Source organism: Hakea prostrata, chromosome 7, assembly GCF_041222555.1.
Source record: "Hakea prostrata isolate BN-2017 chromosome 7, UWA_Hpros_2, whole genome shotgun sequence".
NCBI lineage: Eukaryota > Viridiplantae > Streptophyta > Magnoliopsida > Proteales > Proteaceae > Hakea > Hakea prostrata.
In genome coordinates this window covers 69996741-70015741 of record NC_142606.1, presented here as the reverse complement: position 1 = coordinate 70015741, position 19001 = coordinate 69996741, and the positions used below count along the sequence as shown (strand labels likewise).

General features: G+C 38.1%; 1 protein-coding gene across 1 annotated transcript; it reads right to left on the bottom strand.

Annotated features, from left to right (window-relative positions):
* Positions 1–1836: 1836 nt before the first annotated feature.
* On the bottom strand, positions 1837–15418 carry LOC149011903 (uncharacterized). Its single transcript, XM_089160680.1, is given in 9 exon segments — positions 1837–2367; positions 5058–5090; positions 5482–5544; positions 5743–6054; positions 6981–8687; positions 8690–11946; positions 12104–12388; positions 12744–13842; positions 14637–15418. Coding segments are annotated over 5 exon segments (6726 nt in total). The 5' UTR covers positions 15185–15418; the 3' UTR covers positions 1837–2367; positions 5058–5090; positions 5482–5544; positions 5743–6054; positions 6981–7150.
* Positions 15419–19001: the final 3583 nt, after the last annotated feature.

The window sequence follows — 19001 nt, the reverse complement described above, 5'->3', positions numbered from 1 at the left end:
GTTTATTGACCCCCTCGGGAGGAAGCATATTATCCCCTTCAAGAAACATGTTCGGAATAAGCTTAAGAATCCCACTTGGACTAAGTCCAAGAGTGACATTGAAGACGGCCAAGTCAAGAGAGTTAGTTATAGATAACTACTCAATAAGGCCGTTCTGAGAATTGGGGAGATGAGCTATCGGATAACGGCTCTATCTGGTCCGCCAAAGAAGGAGCCGTACTCCGAAGATATTTCACTTACTCTTCAACTGACGATCCGAAACTCAAGGAAGCACCGCCTCCAGGTATCTTCTATATAAACCCACATCCTACATGGAGAAAGGTACGAGATTCATCTGATCAATTATTCATTACGTTCTTGAGAACTCTCTCCAGAACTCTTATTGTTGCCTAGGCTGACTTGGGCGTCGGAGACGGTTCCCCGACCAAAACTTGGCCGGACCATTCTTGTTTTCTTTGTGAGTGCAGGCATCTCAGCTATTCCAACTTGGCTGGGGAGTTCTTAAGATGGTCATCTCAGTATCCGGCCCTCAAAGAAGTTCTAGACGCAATAGATACATATCGGCTAATATCTTATCATATGGTGGGATGCTTTAAACTTTGCTTGAAAAGCCTTTTCTCATCAGTTTGTACAAACAAGTCATAGTGAGCTGTTTGAAACTTGCTAGTTGATCATTTGTCTTCTTAATTTCTTGTAGTTTTAATTTCCAGTTCAGTTGTGATAGGGATATATTCTACCGTTATTGAGGAATATTTTGTTCTCCATTGCTAGTTTGGCTTTACAGGTAACATTTATTTTAGTTTCCTTGCTTGGAAGGGACCGTACAAAAATTGTGACTACAGGAGGTTTTTGTTTTGCCTTCTTTGACTATATGGGATTTGTCAAGACTCCATGTGTTTATGTGGGGTGGGAAGCCATAGGTAAGTTTTAATGATTTCTATCTGAGTTCTCCTTTTTCAGATAAGTGATATTGCAACTTAATTGATTTGTCTTTTTACATGTATGTTTCAAGTTCACAGTATTCGTTTGATGTTGTATTGTTGGGTATATTTTGACGGTATGGAATACGAGCATTTGTATTTCAGTTGTATATGTTCCTATTCATATGTAATAATTTTCAATATAAGAGAATTTTGGAGATTGCTATCTTTTTAATTCCCCAAGATATCAAAAGGACTATTAGTGTATCTTCTCTTATTAGTTTTTACCCTAATAATAATAATAATAATAATAATAATAATAATAATAATAATAATAATAATCTTCTCATGTTAGTTCCTTTTTTTCTTCTTCTAATAAATAATTTGAGATTCATTAGGGTTCATTTACACGCATCTCAACTACATCCTTAGTGAAACTTTTAAATATTTATTATAGGCAAGACTTTACCCTAAGCACCAAAAGATTCAAGATTTAACCTCCTATATGGAAGCATTGATTTAGAATTCATGATGGAGTGACATCCTTAGCTAGGTTTGGAGATTGGTGTTTAGATTAAGTTTGAGGATGAATGATTTGGAAGCATGATCGAGGCTTGGAAGAATTGTAATGTTATTATTGTTAGTTTCAGAAAAAGTCAATCGATTATGACCGGATTCAATTGCAATGCCAACCAGGCCAAATACATACCAGGATTAAGGTACGTACCAATTAATTGTAAGCCTAAGATGAGTAGAATGTCGCAAGACTGCCTGAGACAAGGGATGAGATAGGCGAAGAGGGTAGCGGTTAAAGGTGGTTATCAAAAGTTATTTTTTTCACCAGTTGTTTGGATTCTTATCCAAGGGTAGTTGCCTATGGGTGGCTAATAGTTGTACTTTATAAATAATTATCATTTTGAACATAAACGAACACACAAATCAATCAAACAACAATGCTCTTTCCTCTATCTAAGTTTGAGCATATAGTGTAGATTTTAGCTGTCACACTTCACCCAGCCAGCTAGTACTGAACTTACCCGAATACTAGTATAGATGTAATTCATAGTCGCAAGATCAGGTTTACATTCAATCCCATAAACAATCCATACAAAAACATAATCATTGAGCAAGAATAATAGTCATGTAGAAATTGTTTAAAAAGTCTGCAAAAGTTTATGATGATAAGTGTATCAAAAGGAAGGAAAGGAAAAAAAAATGTTTAATTACAATCATCAATAATTCTGTCAAAATCTAAATGATAAATGTTCCAATTAAACGCCTCTCTACCCCTATTGATAACTAAGCTCCAATAAAAAAAAGGCTAAGTTGTCATAGGAACACTCCAGACATGCACACAAGTCAATATCCCCATAACCTGGTAGCTCGTGAGAATCCGTCGGCATAGTGTACTCCTGTATCGTCGATTCATCATAATCTGCATCACAATCTAAAACAATATTTCCACAATGGGTGAGTTCCATAAAATTCAGGAAGATCCTCAACAACATATGTCCACATACTTAATACTTCACTTATGAAAAGTTTACATGAAGTGAAATGCAATGCAAGAGTGCTCCTAAGACTTTAATCATGTTGGTCTCTAATTAGGTAGACATGCATTAAGATGCACACAATCTCTTCTGGGTAGTCTCACACAGACATCTCATGGAGTCTCACTGATCTTGAGTATCATGATCGAAGTATAAGGATAGTAGTCCAATCAACAACTATGACAGGGGTTTAGGTCACACTATCTCATGACGACCAATTAGAATGATAACTGACACATATCAGGGAAATACCTAGCCCAATGCATAAGTCATTTGCGTTAACTTATTAATGAAAGTCCAAATACCTTCCCACACGCATTTCACACTTTTGGTTATCCTTCCAAGTCTAGAAAATGTCATATCTTCAAGGGATGGCTACCAACTATCTAATATTACACTCGTAACCCTATTGATAGTCTACATATAATAGGGCCGACACTCTCGTGTCTCCTCACAAAGTCTCACTGGTCTTGGGCGCCCACGAGCCCTACACCTATCATATGCAACCCCACCAATGAATGATCCTCATGGTACATCTATGTCCCCTCATGGAGTCTTACTAGCCTTAGGAGCCCACTAATCCAATATAGCAACCATGGGTCATTCGGCTTCAATTCTCGTGCCAATAGGGTTGTAACACGTTAGGGGTATTACTAACCAAATGCAACTAGACTCTTACACATGCATCTAAGTCTACATGGCCATTGTAAGGTTTTGAGGGCAATGGTTAATGCAACAACTCTAGGTCAATATCCATGTTATTAACAAACAACCCAATACCCAAACCTTAGCATTATCACGATTCAATAACAAATGCAATAAAGAATATACATATCCTGATTTCCTATAATCTATAATCTACCATTCATATATGCTCAAGAGAAACATATTTAGAATGGTAAAATAGGCATTATTGATATAATCTAAGAGATCATGATTCAACTACATGTACACATGAGATTGAATCCCTCACCTAAGTGAAATAAACCTCTCATAATGACAAGATGTAGCCTAGCACGCCTCAAAATATCCTAGATAATTCATTGTTTAAGTTAGACAAACATCAGAGATCAATCGGACTTCAAAACAAACAAAAAAACAGAGGCAGCAAGGCAGTGGTCTATAAGGGGGTCAAGTGCCGGTCCATAGGTGACCACCACTTAGATAGTGGGGTGGGGTCGACCGAGGGGATCTTCTGCCGGGAGACCTCCACACGTGTGTGAACAGCATCCAAGTGCAAACTGTGTCGTTTTCACTCCTTCGCTTCTGATGAGTTCCAGGTCAATCAAGAGTTCTAAAACCCTCCCCAAAACATCCTCAACATCCCCAACAACCCTATATTGAAGTAGCAACTCAGATATAACAAAACACAAATCTAGATTTTCTCTGAGATCTTCCTGTGATGAAATTCAGCAACTAGAATGATTGGAAAATCATTCACGTCGCTTGATCCAATCATAAAATAGGGTTTCTTTGATCGAATACATCACTTGACAATGATCTCCTTCATCCAAAGTAAGAAGAAAGTAAGGGTAGGAGGTTGGGAAATGAATTCTTACCTTTAATTTTTCAGAATTGGATCTGAATCATAATTCGTAATGGGAACGCAACTTCCTCCGTCTCTGACATGAACCTTTGACACGTACAAGGGCTCTTTGATGGCTAAGCAATAAAACAATACGTTTTAAGGTGAAAGCGCTTTTAAATAGTGTTTAGAAGCTAAAAACCTAATTTTGCTCTTAAGGTATCCGCGGGCTCCAAGGAGGTCCTTCAAGCGGGTTGCCCCAAGCACCTACCTCCGATTGACCTCCCCCCCGATTTTTTACGGAGATGGGGTCTCTTGGGCTGGTTAGTCTGTGATACAAACACAAGCTTATACACCATTTTAGGGGCTCTTACCAAGACTAGGGGACCTTCCAACTCTATCTTTTGTCATCTATTAATCCACCTTCCCAGTCCGTCCGGGTTCGTGTCAAATCTTCTTCTAAAATTCAGCTAACTGCCACGTCTGCAATTATAATTTTCGGGTTAGGATCCTAAGGATTTCATAGTTGAAATGATCTCATCTATTAGGTAAAACCATGATGAGATTTGCAAAATGTCAAAATTGGTATAAAAGGAACTTAAGATGGACTAAAATGGCCCATTCTGGTTGAAATATACAGGACTGCCACATGCTGAGATTTTAATAAAGATGGACCAAGATTTCAACCAACACTTGGTACCTTTTTTCCTGTTGGTTCTTCTTGGTTTGCTAGGGAACTAAGATTTAAGTGCAATTTTGGGGAGATTTGAACTATGGTGGTAAGGTAGATAATCTTTTGGTATTTATCTCAGTCAAGCTCGATCTATGGTGGCAAGCAGATGGTGGGATTTATTAGATATGAGATGGATAGGATGCAAATAGAGGAACGAAATTTAGGATATTTCAGGACTGCCTAGAGATTTCTGGTCTGGATATACATGTAATTAAGGGAGCTCACTCCCTTGTTGATGGTAATGCCAAGGGGGGGGGGGGGACAGGGATCTACTATTCTTCTTTAGTGAATAAAAATGACCCTTAGTAGAAAGCAGATGCATCGTTTACCTTAACAAGGGCCCCAAAAAGACTTGCAGTGACCTATAAAAAATAATGGTGAAAACATACAATTAGACATTTCATTTTCAAGAAATTAAAAATCATGTCTAAATCTAAAACAGTAGCTGCTTCTGAAGAACCAACCAATAAAATACATTCAACATATTTTCCTGTGCAAATATTGAGAGCAATTAAAATATGATTTTCTTGTGTAGCAGAGCTATAGAACCTTGTGTTTTATATGACCACTTTTGTAAATATTCACCTTGAATTCATTCTTTCAGGTTGGGTTGGAGGGAGGAAATCAAGACAGTTTGCACAGTATCTGCTACTTATTTCATATTTAACTCCAGGGAATTTAATTAAACTGATGACAAAATATTTATCAAAATTCAGTTATTAAGCTGATGCAAAGGAGAATGAGGAATATAACCTTAATGTAGTAGCCTTCAAACTTAACTAGCACCTGTGGCTCCATCTGATTCACTCATGCTTCCTTTCATGAACAAGCACAGAAAACATAAACAAAGGATGAATGAGGAAAAACCAACCTAAATCAGTGGTTGATCAGTAGACATGATCTTTCAATGAAAGACAACCAAAAATTAACAAGAAAAAATGTCAAGGAGGTCATCAGCTCCCTTCTTCAAGTTCTAGCTGTAGAAAAGGGAAATGAGGTCCCTAGCAATAATACCTTAATGACAGAGCTGATGATATTCAAGGTACTCATGTTTTGCCTTCTTTGTCCCTGCAGTGTAAGGGCATTCTGTGGCCATTAAAAGGCTGTATCAGATACCTCCATGACATTGGCCTTTGGCATCTGCCCACCAAATCATGACAATGTCATTGCAGCTAGGTCAATTGTCAAACAGTAGCTGAAACTCTGCCAAAGGAAACTGCAACATAGAGTTTTAAGTTGGGTTTAGAATCTACTTTCTTCTATTTTTCTGTCCTTCAGCCACCTCTCATGGCTTGTCTCCACGTTTGATGCCACAACTACATTATCCTGAAACAGAAATGGATAAAAATCAGGCTGCGAGATGGCTAGGGGAAACAAAGTTTATCTTGCTGCATAAATTCTTCAAATTTTAAAACCAGGATGGTGGGGGGTTGGGAATTCAAACTGAGGCAATCACTTGACAGGGCCAATACAGAGAATGAGATATAGAAAAATGCATAATAGAATCTAATTTTCTAAAGTTTCAAAGCCATGGAACTTTTTGTTGTACAAGACCATCTTTTGTCAATAGCAACCCAGAATTTCCTTTCATGTGGTGAAAGGGGATTCCAGACAGTTGACACAGTATCTGCTAATACTGATTCCAGATTTTAATTCACATATTTTTTTTGAACTTGAGTTGTACGTGGCCATATTTTACGTGCATCATGAACAATTCTCAGTTTTATTTATAGGATGATCAAAGGATCTAATTTTGAATAGGAGATCTGCAACACTTCAATTCTGTTTTCCAGAGATTTACTCAATTTTAATGACCTGGCTGAATATTGTATGGGTTAATTAATGTGGTGGCCTTGTAGCGTCAATCAGTATCTTTGGCTAGAACATCATTCACTCATCCCAAGTCCGAATTGGAGTTGAATCAATGTGTGTAGCTTGGCTGCTTCAGGCCTATATATTTTGTTCTGAGCTGAGAAAAAGAAAATTCAAGCAATGTTGTGTGCAGTGCTGGAAATTTGAATTCTATGTATTTGTTGTCTTGGATTTACTAGTGACATATTCTATAACCAGAGTAGTTTTGATATTGTGAAGAAAAAAATAGAGAGGTCGGGGAATTCTTCTAAAAACACCCCTTTCTTGTTGAGATGATTTTCTGATAATCATTATCAAGCAAATTTTAGAAATGAGAGCAGATTTTACCCAATTATAAAAAAAATGACAAAATATTGAGAGAGTGCAAGAGAGAGGGGTACCTGCAACTGCAATGGTTCTTTTTACTACCTGTCATTGGGTTATATTTCGATCCTCTCCATAAAATGCATTCGGAATTTTCAAGACCTTGAATCTCAGATAACTTCTTGCAGCCTTTAGCTGATAGCTGCTTCAGCCTTCAGCCTTTTACTAACTTCTTGCAGTCTGTAGCTTATAGGGTCTCCAGCTTCTTTAAATTTGACAGACATGGTAATGTGTCGATAGAAATGCATCCATTGACATACAAATACTTCAGATTTTCCAACCCATCGAGTCCCTGAATCTCAACTAACTTCTTGCAGTCTCTAGCTGATAGGGTCTCTAGCTTCTTCAAGTTGGACAGACATGGTAATGTTTCAATAGAAATGCATCCACGGACATACAAATTCTTCAGATTTTCCAACCCATCAAGCCCCTGAATCTCAACTAACTTCTTGCAGTCTCTAGCTGATAAGGTCTCCAGCTTCTTCAAGTTGGACAGATGTGGTAATGTTTCGATAGAAATGCATCCATTGACACTCAAATACTTCAGATTTTCCAACCCATCGATCCCCTGAATCTCAACTAACTTCTTGCAGTTTCTAGTTGATAGGGTCTCTAGCTTCTTCAAGTTGGACAGACATGGTAATGTTTCGATAGAAATGCATCCACGGACATGCAAATTCTTCAGATTTTCCAACCCATCAAGCCCCTGAATCTCAACTAACTTCTTGCAGTCTCTAGCTGATAAGGTCTCCAGCTTCTTCAAGTTGGACAGACATGGTAATGTTTCGATAGAAATGCATCCATGAACAAACAAATACTTCAGATTTTCCAACCCATCGAGCCCCTGAATCTCAACTAACTTCTTGCAAACTCTAGCTGATAGAGTCTTCAGCTTCTTCAAGTTGGACAGACATGGTAATGTTTCAATAGAAATGCATCCATTGATATTCAATCTCACTAGATTTCCCAACCCATTGAGCCCCTGAATCTCAACTAACTTCTTGCAGTCTGTAGCTGATAGGGTCTCCAGCTTCTTTAAATTTGACAGACATGGTAATGTTTCGATAGAAATGCATCCATTGACATACAAATACTTCAGATTTTCCAACCCATCGAGTCCCTGAATCTCAACTAACTTCTTGCAGTCTCTAACTGATAGGGCCTCTAGCTTCTTCAAGTTGGACAGACATGGTAATGTTTCGATAGAAATGCATCCACAGACATACAAATTCTTCAGATTTTCCAACCCATCAAGCCCCTGAATCTCAACTAACTTCTTGCAGTCTCTACTTGATAAGGTCTCCAGCTTCATCAAGTTGGACAGATGTGGTAATGTTTCGATAGAAATGCATCCATCGACACTCAAATACTTCAGATTTTCCAACCCATCAAGCCCCTGAATCTCAACTAACTTCTTGCAGTCTCTAGCTGATAGGGTCTCTAGCTTCTTCAAGTTGGACAGACATGGTAATGTTTCGATAGAAATGCATCCACGGACATACAAATACTCCAAGTTTTCAAACCCATCGAGCCCCTGAATCTCAACTAACTTCTTGCAGTCTGTAGCTTATAGGGTCTCCAGCTTCTTTAAATTTGACAGACATGGTAATGTGTCGATAGAAATGCATCCATTGATATACAAATACTTCAAATTTTCCAACCCATCGAGTCCCTGAATCTCAACTAACTTCTTGCAGTCTCTAGCTGATAGGATCTCTAGCTTCTTCAAGTTGGACAGATGTGGTAATGTTTCGATAGAAATCCATCGACACTCAAATACTTCAGATTTTCCAACCCATCAAGCCCCTGAATCTCAACTAACTTCTTGCAGTCTGTAGCTGATAGGGTCTCCAGCTTCTTTAAATTTGACAGACATGGTAATGTTTCGATAGAAATGCATCCATTGACATACAAATACTTCAGATTTTCCAACCCATCGAGTCCCTGAATCTCAACTAACTTCTTGCAGTCTCTAACTGATAGGGCCTCTAGCTTCTTCAAGTTGGACAGACATGGTAATGTTTCGATAGAAATGCATCCACAGACATACAAATTCTTCAGATTTTCCAACCCATCAAGCCCCTGAATCTCAACTAACTTCTTGCAGTCTCTACTTGATAAGGTCTCCAGCTTCATCAAGTTGGACAGATGTGGTAATGTTTCGATAGAAATGCATCCATCGACACTCAAATACTTCAGATTTTCCAACCCATCAAGCCCCTGAATCTCAACTAACTTCTTGCAGTCTCTAGCTGATAGGGTCTCTAGCTTCTTCAAGTTGGACAGACATGGTAATGTTTCGATAGAAATGCATCCACGGACATACAAATACTCCAAGTTTTCCAACCCATCGAGCCCCTGAATCTCAACTAACTTCTTGCAGTCTCTAGCTGATAAGGTCTCCAGCTTCTTTAAATTTGACAGATGTGGTAATGTTTCGATAGAAATGCATCCATCGACACTCAAATACTTTAGATTTTCCGACCCATCGATCCCCTGAATCTCAACTAACTTCTTGCAGTTTCTAGTTGATAGGGTCTCTAGCTTCTTCAAGTTGGACAGACATGGTAATGTTTCGATAGAAATGCATCCATTGACATACAAATACTTCAGATTTTCCAACCCATTGAGCCCCTGAATCTCAACTAACTTCTTGCAGTCTGTAGCTGATAGGGTCTCCAGCTTCTTTAAATTTGACAGACATGGTAATGTTTCGATAGAAATGCATCCACAGACATACAAATTCTTCAGATTTTCCAACCCATCAAGCCCCTGAATCTCAACTAACTTCTTGCAGTGTCTAGCTGATAAGGTCTCCAGCTTCATCAAGTTGGACAGATGTGGTAATGTTTCGATAGAAATGCATCCATCGACACTCAAATACTTCAGATTTTCCAACCCATCAAGCCCCTGAATCTCAACTAACTTCTTGCGGTCTCTAGCTGATAGGGTCTCTAGCTTCTTCAAGTTGGATAGACATGGTAATGTTTCGATAGAAATGCATCCATCGACACTCAAATACTCCAAGTTTTTCAACCCATCGAGCCCCTGAATCTCAACCAACTTCTTGCAGTCTTTAGCTGATAAGGTGTCCAGCTTCTTTAAATTTGACAGATGTGGTAATGTTTTGATAGAAATGCATCCATCAACATCCAAATACTTTAGATTTTCCAACCTACCAAGCCCCTGAATCTCAACTAACTTCTTGCAATCTCTAGCTGATAGGGTCTCCAGCTTCTTTAAATTTGACAGATGTGGTAATGTTTTGATAGAAATGCATCCATCAACATCCAAATACTTCAGATTTTCCAACCCATCAAGCCCCTGAATCTCAACTAACTTCTTGCAGTCTGTAGCTGATAGGGTCTCCAGCTTCTTTAAATTTGACAGATGTGGTAATGTTTCGATAGAAATGCATCCATTGACATACAAATACTTCAGATTTTCCAACCCATTGAGCCCCTGAATCTCAACTAACTTCTTGCAGTCTTTAGCTAATAGGGTCTCCAACTTCTTTAAATTTGATAGATGTGGTAATGTTTCGATAGAAATGCATCCATCAACATCTAAATACTTTAGATTTTCCAACCTACCAAGCCCCTGAATCTCAACTAACTTCTCGCAGCCTTTAGCTGATAGGGTCTTCAGCTTCTTTAAATTTGACAAATGTGGTAATGTTTTGATAGAAATGCATCTATCGATTTGCAATCTCTCTAGATTTTCCAACCCATCGAGCCTCTGAATCTCAACTAACTTCTTGCAGTTTTCAGCTGATAGCCATGGTAATATTTCAATAGAAACGCATTCCCGAAGACATAACTCAACGAGATTTTCCAACCTATCAATCCCCTGAAATTGAGTTAGTTTATTACAATCCCTGGCTTCTAGCTTCTTTAGCTTCGTTAAGTAAGAGACATCTGGAAATATTTCCATTGAGTCGCAGCCGATCACATACAATTCTTCCAATGATTCTAATCTGCCACCACCCACGATATAAATTAGCCGCTCACAATCGAGATATAGAATTCGCAGGTTCCTGAAAGACAAAGAAGAGACAGCCGGTAGTACTTCTAATGACGAATAATCTAGTGATGGGCACTTTTGTATAGACAGTTCATTGAGGGAGTCCAAATTCTCTAGCCCTAGAGTCACTGAAAAGTCCCTATTTCTCTCCAAGACTAATCTTTCCAGTTTTGTCAAGCCCTGAAATGTAGGCAATTTTGGCAATAAGGAACAATCCTTCAACGAGAAACACTTCAGGGAATCCAATCCTTCAAGGCTTTCAAGTTTCACCAGGTTGGGGCAGCATTCAATCCGTATTGCTTCTAAATTTCTCATGCCCGAGAATCCTCGTATTTTTCTCAGGTTGTAATTGCAATGTAAGTGGAGAAATTTGAGCCTTGTAAGAGCATTGATGGCAGTGGATATCTCCACCAGATTGGGACACTCATTGACAAACAATTTCTCTAAATTTGTCAGAGTTGGCAAACTTGGTGGGAGTGATTTCATTCTGCATCCCCAAGCATGCAAATATGTCAAACTTGGAGGGAGATCCGGAAGTGGTATTATGTCTGTCTTTTCATCAGGACTTAATGGGGAATAATTCCAACCAATACTCAAAATTTGGTGGTTTGGCATGTATGGTAGCCATGTTTCAGAAAAATCAAAATATAGCTTCTTTAAGGCTTCCAACTGGTAGGGGGCCCATCTTTTCGGAAAATGACGGATTCTTGTGTGTGAAAGTCTAAGTATTCTGAGAGAAGTCAACTCACAAATGCTGTTTGGGATATACCATAACCTGATACAGAAGCTCATGTCCAATGTGACTAAACTCTTAAGATGACCAATAGATTCATCAACTTCGACCAAATTACTACAGCAAAAAAGATGCAATTCCTCCAACTGTTTATTTGCCAACAAATTTGGAGTTCGGGATAGTTCATCACAACAGTTTAACTTCAGAACTTTAAGAGTTACTGCCTCCTGCATAATGGAATCAGGAACAACTTGATTAGTAGATATTAATTAAAAGATAAGTATTCTATAGTTACAAACTTACATATGATAAATGGCAAGCAATTACCATAGTTACAATTTTTTCTTTTAAGACTAGCTTAATATCTTATTCTTAGAGACTTACCTTGATATATTTCCAACCCATCCAATTGTCTGTGATCGTACTGTATGACAAATCAAGAACACACAATCTCCTTGGATTGATTGGAACAAATTGCATGGGGCAGCCGTGCCAACTAAGGTATCTCAGATTTGGAAACGAGTGCTCCAAGTTTCTAGTAACTCTGGCATTATCGACCTCAAGAATCCTTAGTCCAGTCATTGCTCCAAATCCTTCAATGATTATGCCTTCGGACTGGCTGATATCTAAGGTTCCAAAGTGACAGAGTCCTTCAACTTTGCTTGTTCCCTACAAAGTAAGCAACTAGCTTAATTATGCAAGATTTATATATCAAGTACAAAGCTGCCAGATTTACGAGCATTAATGCCCAAGTCTCTTAAGGATTTAGTGTATGGATGGGTAGGTCCATCATATTATAACGGAATAATGACCTCACTCAAGTCATCAAAAAATATTAAATGGGGTTATGAAAAATTAAACATTTGGAGCTGAGCTGTGGGTGTTGGATCCTTCCTAACAGGGATCCACCGATGTTTACCACTTGATTTCAAACCATACACCTTAATGACTGTTTTCTTAAGTTCAAAATATATAAAACCAATGATTGAAAAACATAGATAACTAATTCATTTATAGAACAAACCTGTTGAGTACTCAGTGTTTCCTTTACGTCCTTAAATGACCATATCCTACTACGTTCTCCAAGCACCTTATAGTTTTCCCCGCGGACAATTTCTCTCCCTAGGTCTCTTAGCTGATCATGCATGTTGAACTCATTTCTTTCATTAATCCCAATGAGTGACTTTAAGCAAAGATTTTTAATTCCTAAATGTGTTGGAAACTCAAAGCTGTCCCATATATGACATGCAATGTCTTTTTTCTTTCCAATAAAAAAGCAAGCAATATCCAAAAACATCTCTTTCTCCTCATGATCTAATCCATCATAACTTATTCTCAATTTCTCTTGCACTTCTTTGTGGGGAGTGTTAGCCAACTTTTTCACAGCATCTGTCCATTCTATTTCTCCTAAACAACATAAATATGAACCTATAACCTTCAGCGCCAAAGGAAGTCCTCCACTAGTCCTTATCACATCTCTTGAGAGTTTCAAAAAAATTTCTGGAGGATGGTCCATCTTAAAGGCATGCTTACTGAAAAGTATAAGTGATTGATCTAGATCCATTTCATTGGGTTTGTATATCTTGTCTACTCCAAGATTATCCAAAATATGCTTATCCCTTGTTGTAATGATAATCTTGGTCCCAACACCAAACCAATCACCCTCTCCAATTATTGCATTTAAATTAGTATCTCTATCCACATCATCAAGAACAATAAAAACTTTTTTAGTGGATGATCTTTGCTTAATAAGAGAAGTTCCTTCATGGACACTACTAATGCTTTTGCTCTTCTGGTTCAAGATATTGGAGAGAAGTTGACTTTGCAAATGAGTAATTCCTCTTGTTTTGATAGTTTCTCGAACATCTTCCAAAAAGCAACATCTTTCAAAATCCTGATAGACTTTATTGTACACACATCTGGCAATCGTTGTCTTGCCAATACCACCTAAGCCATAGATGCCCACAATATGCTTATTCTGTTTAGATTCACTACTCAGCAACTCCTTTATTTTTTCTACATGAGAATCCATTCCAACCACATCATCTGAAATAGTCAAGGGGTTCTTGTGTAATTTACTCCAAACTTCCTCGACAATTAATCTTACTAACTTCCCCTCGTGCCTGCATAATTCAAACAAGATAGAACATGCATACATGAGTTAAATGATGATGTATATCTCCCGGATTCTCATTGAAGAGTCAATCGTAGAAAAGTTGCAAAGAACTAGTACAATTTGCTTCCTAGGTTATTGAACAATCTGTTTAAGTGAGAATGGCCTTAGAAAATTGGATATGAATCGAATCTAATGGTATAGAGGTCACATCAAATACATGGTACTTATATCATATCATACTACTATTATAAAAGCATGAATTCAAATGAAAAAACAGAATTTCTATTTCCTCAAAAGTCCTTAACCATTCAATTTGCATACAATCATAACTAATACTCAACATTGTAATTTTGTTTCATAATATAATAATAGTTAATATTATTTGCAACTCCATTTTCAGTGATCCATAAATAATCACAAGTAATGCTTATGGGTCACAAGCAAGAGAACAGCAGTTGCGTCCGGTTAAACCCAAGTGCGAAATATCGCCGAGATATAGAAATTTTCACCACCAATTTTTTTGAGTATTTTTACTCAATTTTGGTAAATTTGATGCCTATCCTAATATGATGCAAATATGTGGTAAATTAAAATTATTTCCTAAAAATTATTCCATTTAAATTCTCTTGTGTTTAAGCCTGCATCATTAGGACATAATTGCACATTTGGCATGAAAGTCCCTACATCATTAGGACATAATTGGACATTTGGCATGTTGAATTTCGGTAATTTTCGAGTTTTAGTGAACAATGGAAAGGGTATTAATTTAAGGTAATACATGTAGTTGTTCAGACTACTTACCCATCAGCAGTAGTCTTCAGATCCCAGCCTTTCAATTTACCAATATCATTCAGAGCCTTCCTCCATCCCTCTAGAGTCTCTTCGTCCAGAGTTTTCTCGTGGCGTTGGAAAGCAGTGTAATAGCTACCAGTCTGGTTTCGGACCTCCGATGGATCTACATGATAGAAAACTGGTAACACTATCATCTGTCTTTGGCCTTCCAGCTGCCTTTTCCTGCACTGCTCGGCAATCTCGGCAGCTTCAAGAAGGCACCATTTACTAGCAGCATAATCTTTCGAGAAGATGATAATGGCGATCTGGGACTGACGGATCGCAGAGAGAAGTGCCGGACCGATCTCTTCTCCAATTCGGAGTTCTTCGTCGTCTCTGAAGGTGTGGACTCCGATGTTGTTGAGAGCGTGGTAGAGATGGTCGGTGAAGTTGGTCCGTGTTTCACCTCTGAAGCTCAAAAACACCTCATATTCAAAAGAAGAGGAACCCCAGGAATTGTACTCTTGTGTGGCAGATGATGATGATCCATCCCTCTTTCTCTTCGCCGGAGTTAACATATTTCTCCCTAATTTCAAGATGCTAATGAAATTTAAGGGCAGAAAGTTGATTTGATCACTTGTTCGGTCACTTTAATCAGGAGCACTCAGGAGAAATGGAATGAAATGAAGTAGCTTCAAAAGAGAGATAAGAAGACTACCCACCAAGAATGAAATCGCAATAAAACTTCCTCGCAAATTTCCATCCAAGATGACTCGACTTGACTCTCAATAGTGAAGTCGACCTTTAGGAACTTTCCTCGTAACTTCCTATGAAGTAGCTTCCTCGTTCCTCCTAACCCCTTAATAAGAGTCTATGTACTCTCTCCACTTGCTCGAATTTAATATCAGTGGTGATTCCCTTGTGTAGATTCCCTATAGTATTTTTATAACAGCATATTGAGTATGATTTTTTAAAATTGAAAATAAAACATGTGACCTCTTCATCAGATATTAAAAATAAAATAAAAAAATCAAGAAAAATAAAGAAAAAGAAAAAGAGTACGTTTTAGGTATCAGTATTGGTGTATTGGCGGTGGTTACACTCGCAAATACCGATTCGATTTAATACTTTTATGGTTTGAACATTTGTCCACGGTGTGTTCTAATTCAATATCTTTTTGATTCACTTGTCGGTCACTTTGATCGCCATTGATGGGAAAGCACTAAGGAAAAATGAAATAAAGTAACTTCAAAAGAAAGATGAGAGGACTCCAATACAAGAGCGAAATCGCAATGAAACTTCCTTGCAATATTCTAAGATGACTTGACTCTCAATAGTGAAGTTGACCTACAAGAACTTTCCTGGTAACTTTCTAACAAGTAGCATGGCTCTAATCATTGGTATCATATACACGTCGATTTTGTACCTCATTAATATCAATGGTGGGCCGATACCATATCAGTTTGTTCTTAAATGACAAAAGAATAAACCATTCAACAAGCATTTATCACTATTTTTTTTCTCACATAATAGAAGAATATAGAAATGCCCTCTGACAATGTTACCAAATGCTTCCATAGGATGATTTGGTCAAGGAATGCCAAGCATGGTTACTAGCTATCTTCTTTTCTTTTCTTTCCTTCTTTCTTTTTCTTTTTTTTTTTTTTTTTTTTTTTTTTGTAACCAAGCCTTTCATTTCATAAAAGAGAGTAAAACAGGAATTGGAGCCGACCAGAGCTCAAGCAACCAATTAGAGGAACATGGTCAATAACTCGTGTCTGAAACCAAGTGGGCATTCTGAGCTAGATGATCTGCAACTACATTGGATCCTCTAGAAATATTCTTGAGATTGAAGCACAAAACCTTAGTGGAGAAAAGTCTTATATCTTCCACAATGGGCAAAATCTAGGTTGGGGTAGGGGAGTTAACATCCAAAACACAGTTTACAAGTTGTTTGCAATCCGACTCCACCTCAATGAAGTCAAAACCATTCGCCCAAAGCTTCAAGAATTATGGTTCTTAGAGATGTTGCTTCTCCTTCGAGGGTTGAGGTGAATTGCTTCAGTTTTGATACAGCAACTAATGGTTTCCCAAGTGCATCTTATATGATGATTCCCATTCCACCTGCCCTTGTCTTTGGCATCAAAAATACATCAACATGAAGTTTGACAAATGGAGGAAGTGGACATCTCCAGCTAGCATTTGGTTGAGCCGTTGCCACATGTGTGTGTGGCTTCCTAACATCCGAGCTGTTAAAGGCATCCCAAAATTCTGTAAGTCGGCAGATTCAGCAGCCAAGACAACTTCCTCTGGAATCCATTTCTTTTCCCCAACCACCCTTCAATTCCTTGCTTTCCATAAGAACCAAAGAATAAAGGAAATACGACTTTTGAATTTTCTTCCCCATCGTGTGAAGCTAGATAACTAAACTGATACCAACTTTTCAACCAATCTGCCATGCTAGTCTGTTGTGAATGTGCACTTCTCCATGATCTTGAGCATCCAAACCATATCGTTTGGCAAATGTACAATGAAGCATACACTAAGTTATTGATTCCTCTTCCATTCTACATTCCCCACACATTGCATCTATCTTAATTCCTCTTTTGATCAATTCTTTAAAAACAACAACACTTTCATTACAAGCTTTCCAAATAAAATTCTTGATCTTAGGCAATGTTTTGCACTTCCACACCTGTTTCCAATTAATTGAATTCAGACTCTCCCACGAATGAGATTTTAATGAAGATGGTGCCTTTATATCTTCAATTTCCTTCAAATTTTGAAGTAGTCCATAAGCTGATTTTATAGAGAATTTGCCTTCTCTAGTACCACCCCACACTTGAACATCATCTGAAGGAAACAAAGAAAGGAGAATGTTGAGTATTGTTGCAGCTTTGGTTGGGGAGAACTATTTCCTTACTTCATCTTCTTTCCAGGTCCGCTTAGATGCATTAATCAAATCAGCCACAACTTCAGTCTTCAGGTTTAGATGTGATGACTCAAAAGCCTTCTAACTTTGGAATTCATCTATGCTTCCATACCTTAATTGATGTCCCAACTTTAATTTTCCACAACAAACCTTTCTTAAGAACCTTCGTCCCTTCTAAAATGCTCCCCTATGCCCAAGAAGGTTTATTCCCCACTTTAGCTTTCAAGAGGGAAGACTGGGGGAAATAAATCTCTTTAAGGAATACTGCCCAGTTTGCAAATAGTTGAGTAAAAAGTCTCCAAGCTATCTTACACCAAAAGGGTTTGGTTTTGCATCCAATGATCTCTCAAGCCAATGCCCCCTTTCTCCTTAGTCTTCCTCAATCTCTCTAGGACATCCAATGCACAACCCTTTCATCCTCCCTTCCTCCCGAGAAGAAACTATCAGCCTTTTGACTTCACCTTATCATGGATGGATTTCGGTATTTTAAAGTGAGAGGTAACATAGGTTGAAAAGGATAAAGCTACTGATTTTAGAAGTACCTCCCTACTCGTTTGATTGAGTAGCTCTTTATTCCATCCTTTTAATCTCTTCTCCAGGTTATCACTCATTGATGGACAACTCTACTTTATAAACCCCAAAGTCTGTAGGTAAGCCTACATACTTTTGCAGACCATCTCTACATGGTACCCTAAAGATCTTAGAGAACCATCACTCTTGAAGGTGTGTTAGGGCTGAAGCAAAGGGAGGACTTCTTGTAGTTTATTGCTTGGCCAAATGCTCTACAAGATGTCTCAATGCATTCCCTTGGAGTGTAGGCACTTTCCAACCTTGTTTATGAGAATAGTAAACAATCATCTGCAAACATCAAATTTGTTAAGGGTGTTGTTGTCCCTCTAATCTTAATTCCCATGACCTTTTTGGATTTCTCTTTAAGCTTTACTAAATTAATGAGGTATTGAGAATAAATCACAAAAAGGGAAGGGGGGAGAGGATCTCCCCGTTGAAGGTGATAGTAAAATCTCACAGTACCATTAACAATAAATTAGTACTTCACAGAAGAAAGAAATTGCATACCATATCAATGAACTGAACTCCAAATCCAAGTTTAGAGAGAATGGCATCGACAAACCTCCATTCGACTGTATCATATGCTCTCTTCATATCAAGTTTCAGTGTCAGTAGAGCCTTCTTCCCCTTCTTCCTTCCTTTCAAATAAGGCAAAGCTTCATGGGCTTTATAAACATTGTCCGAGATCAATCTACCTTTGACAAATGCTAACTTAGATAAGAGAATAATCGAGGTAATACCATAAGCAACCTGGATGCTAGGACCTTTGTAGCTATTTTGATGGCAACACTACATAAGCTGATGGGTTTGAAATCTTCTACTTGCTCAGGGGAGTCCTTCTTGGGAATTAGGCAAACCAGAGTGTCATTACAACCCTCGGGTAAGATGCTTAC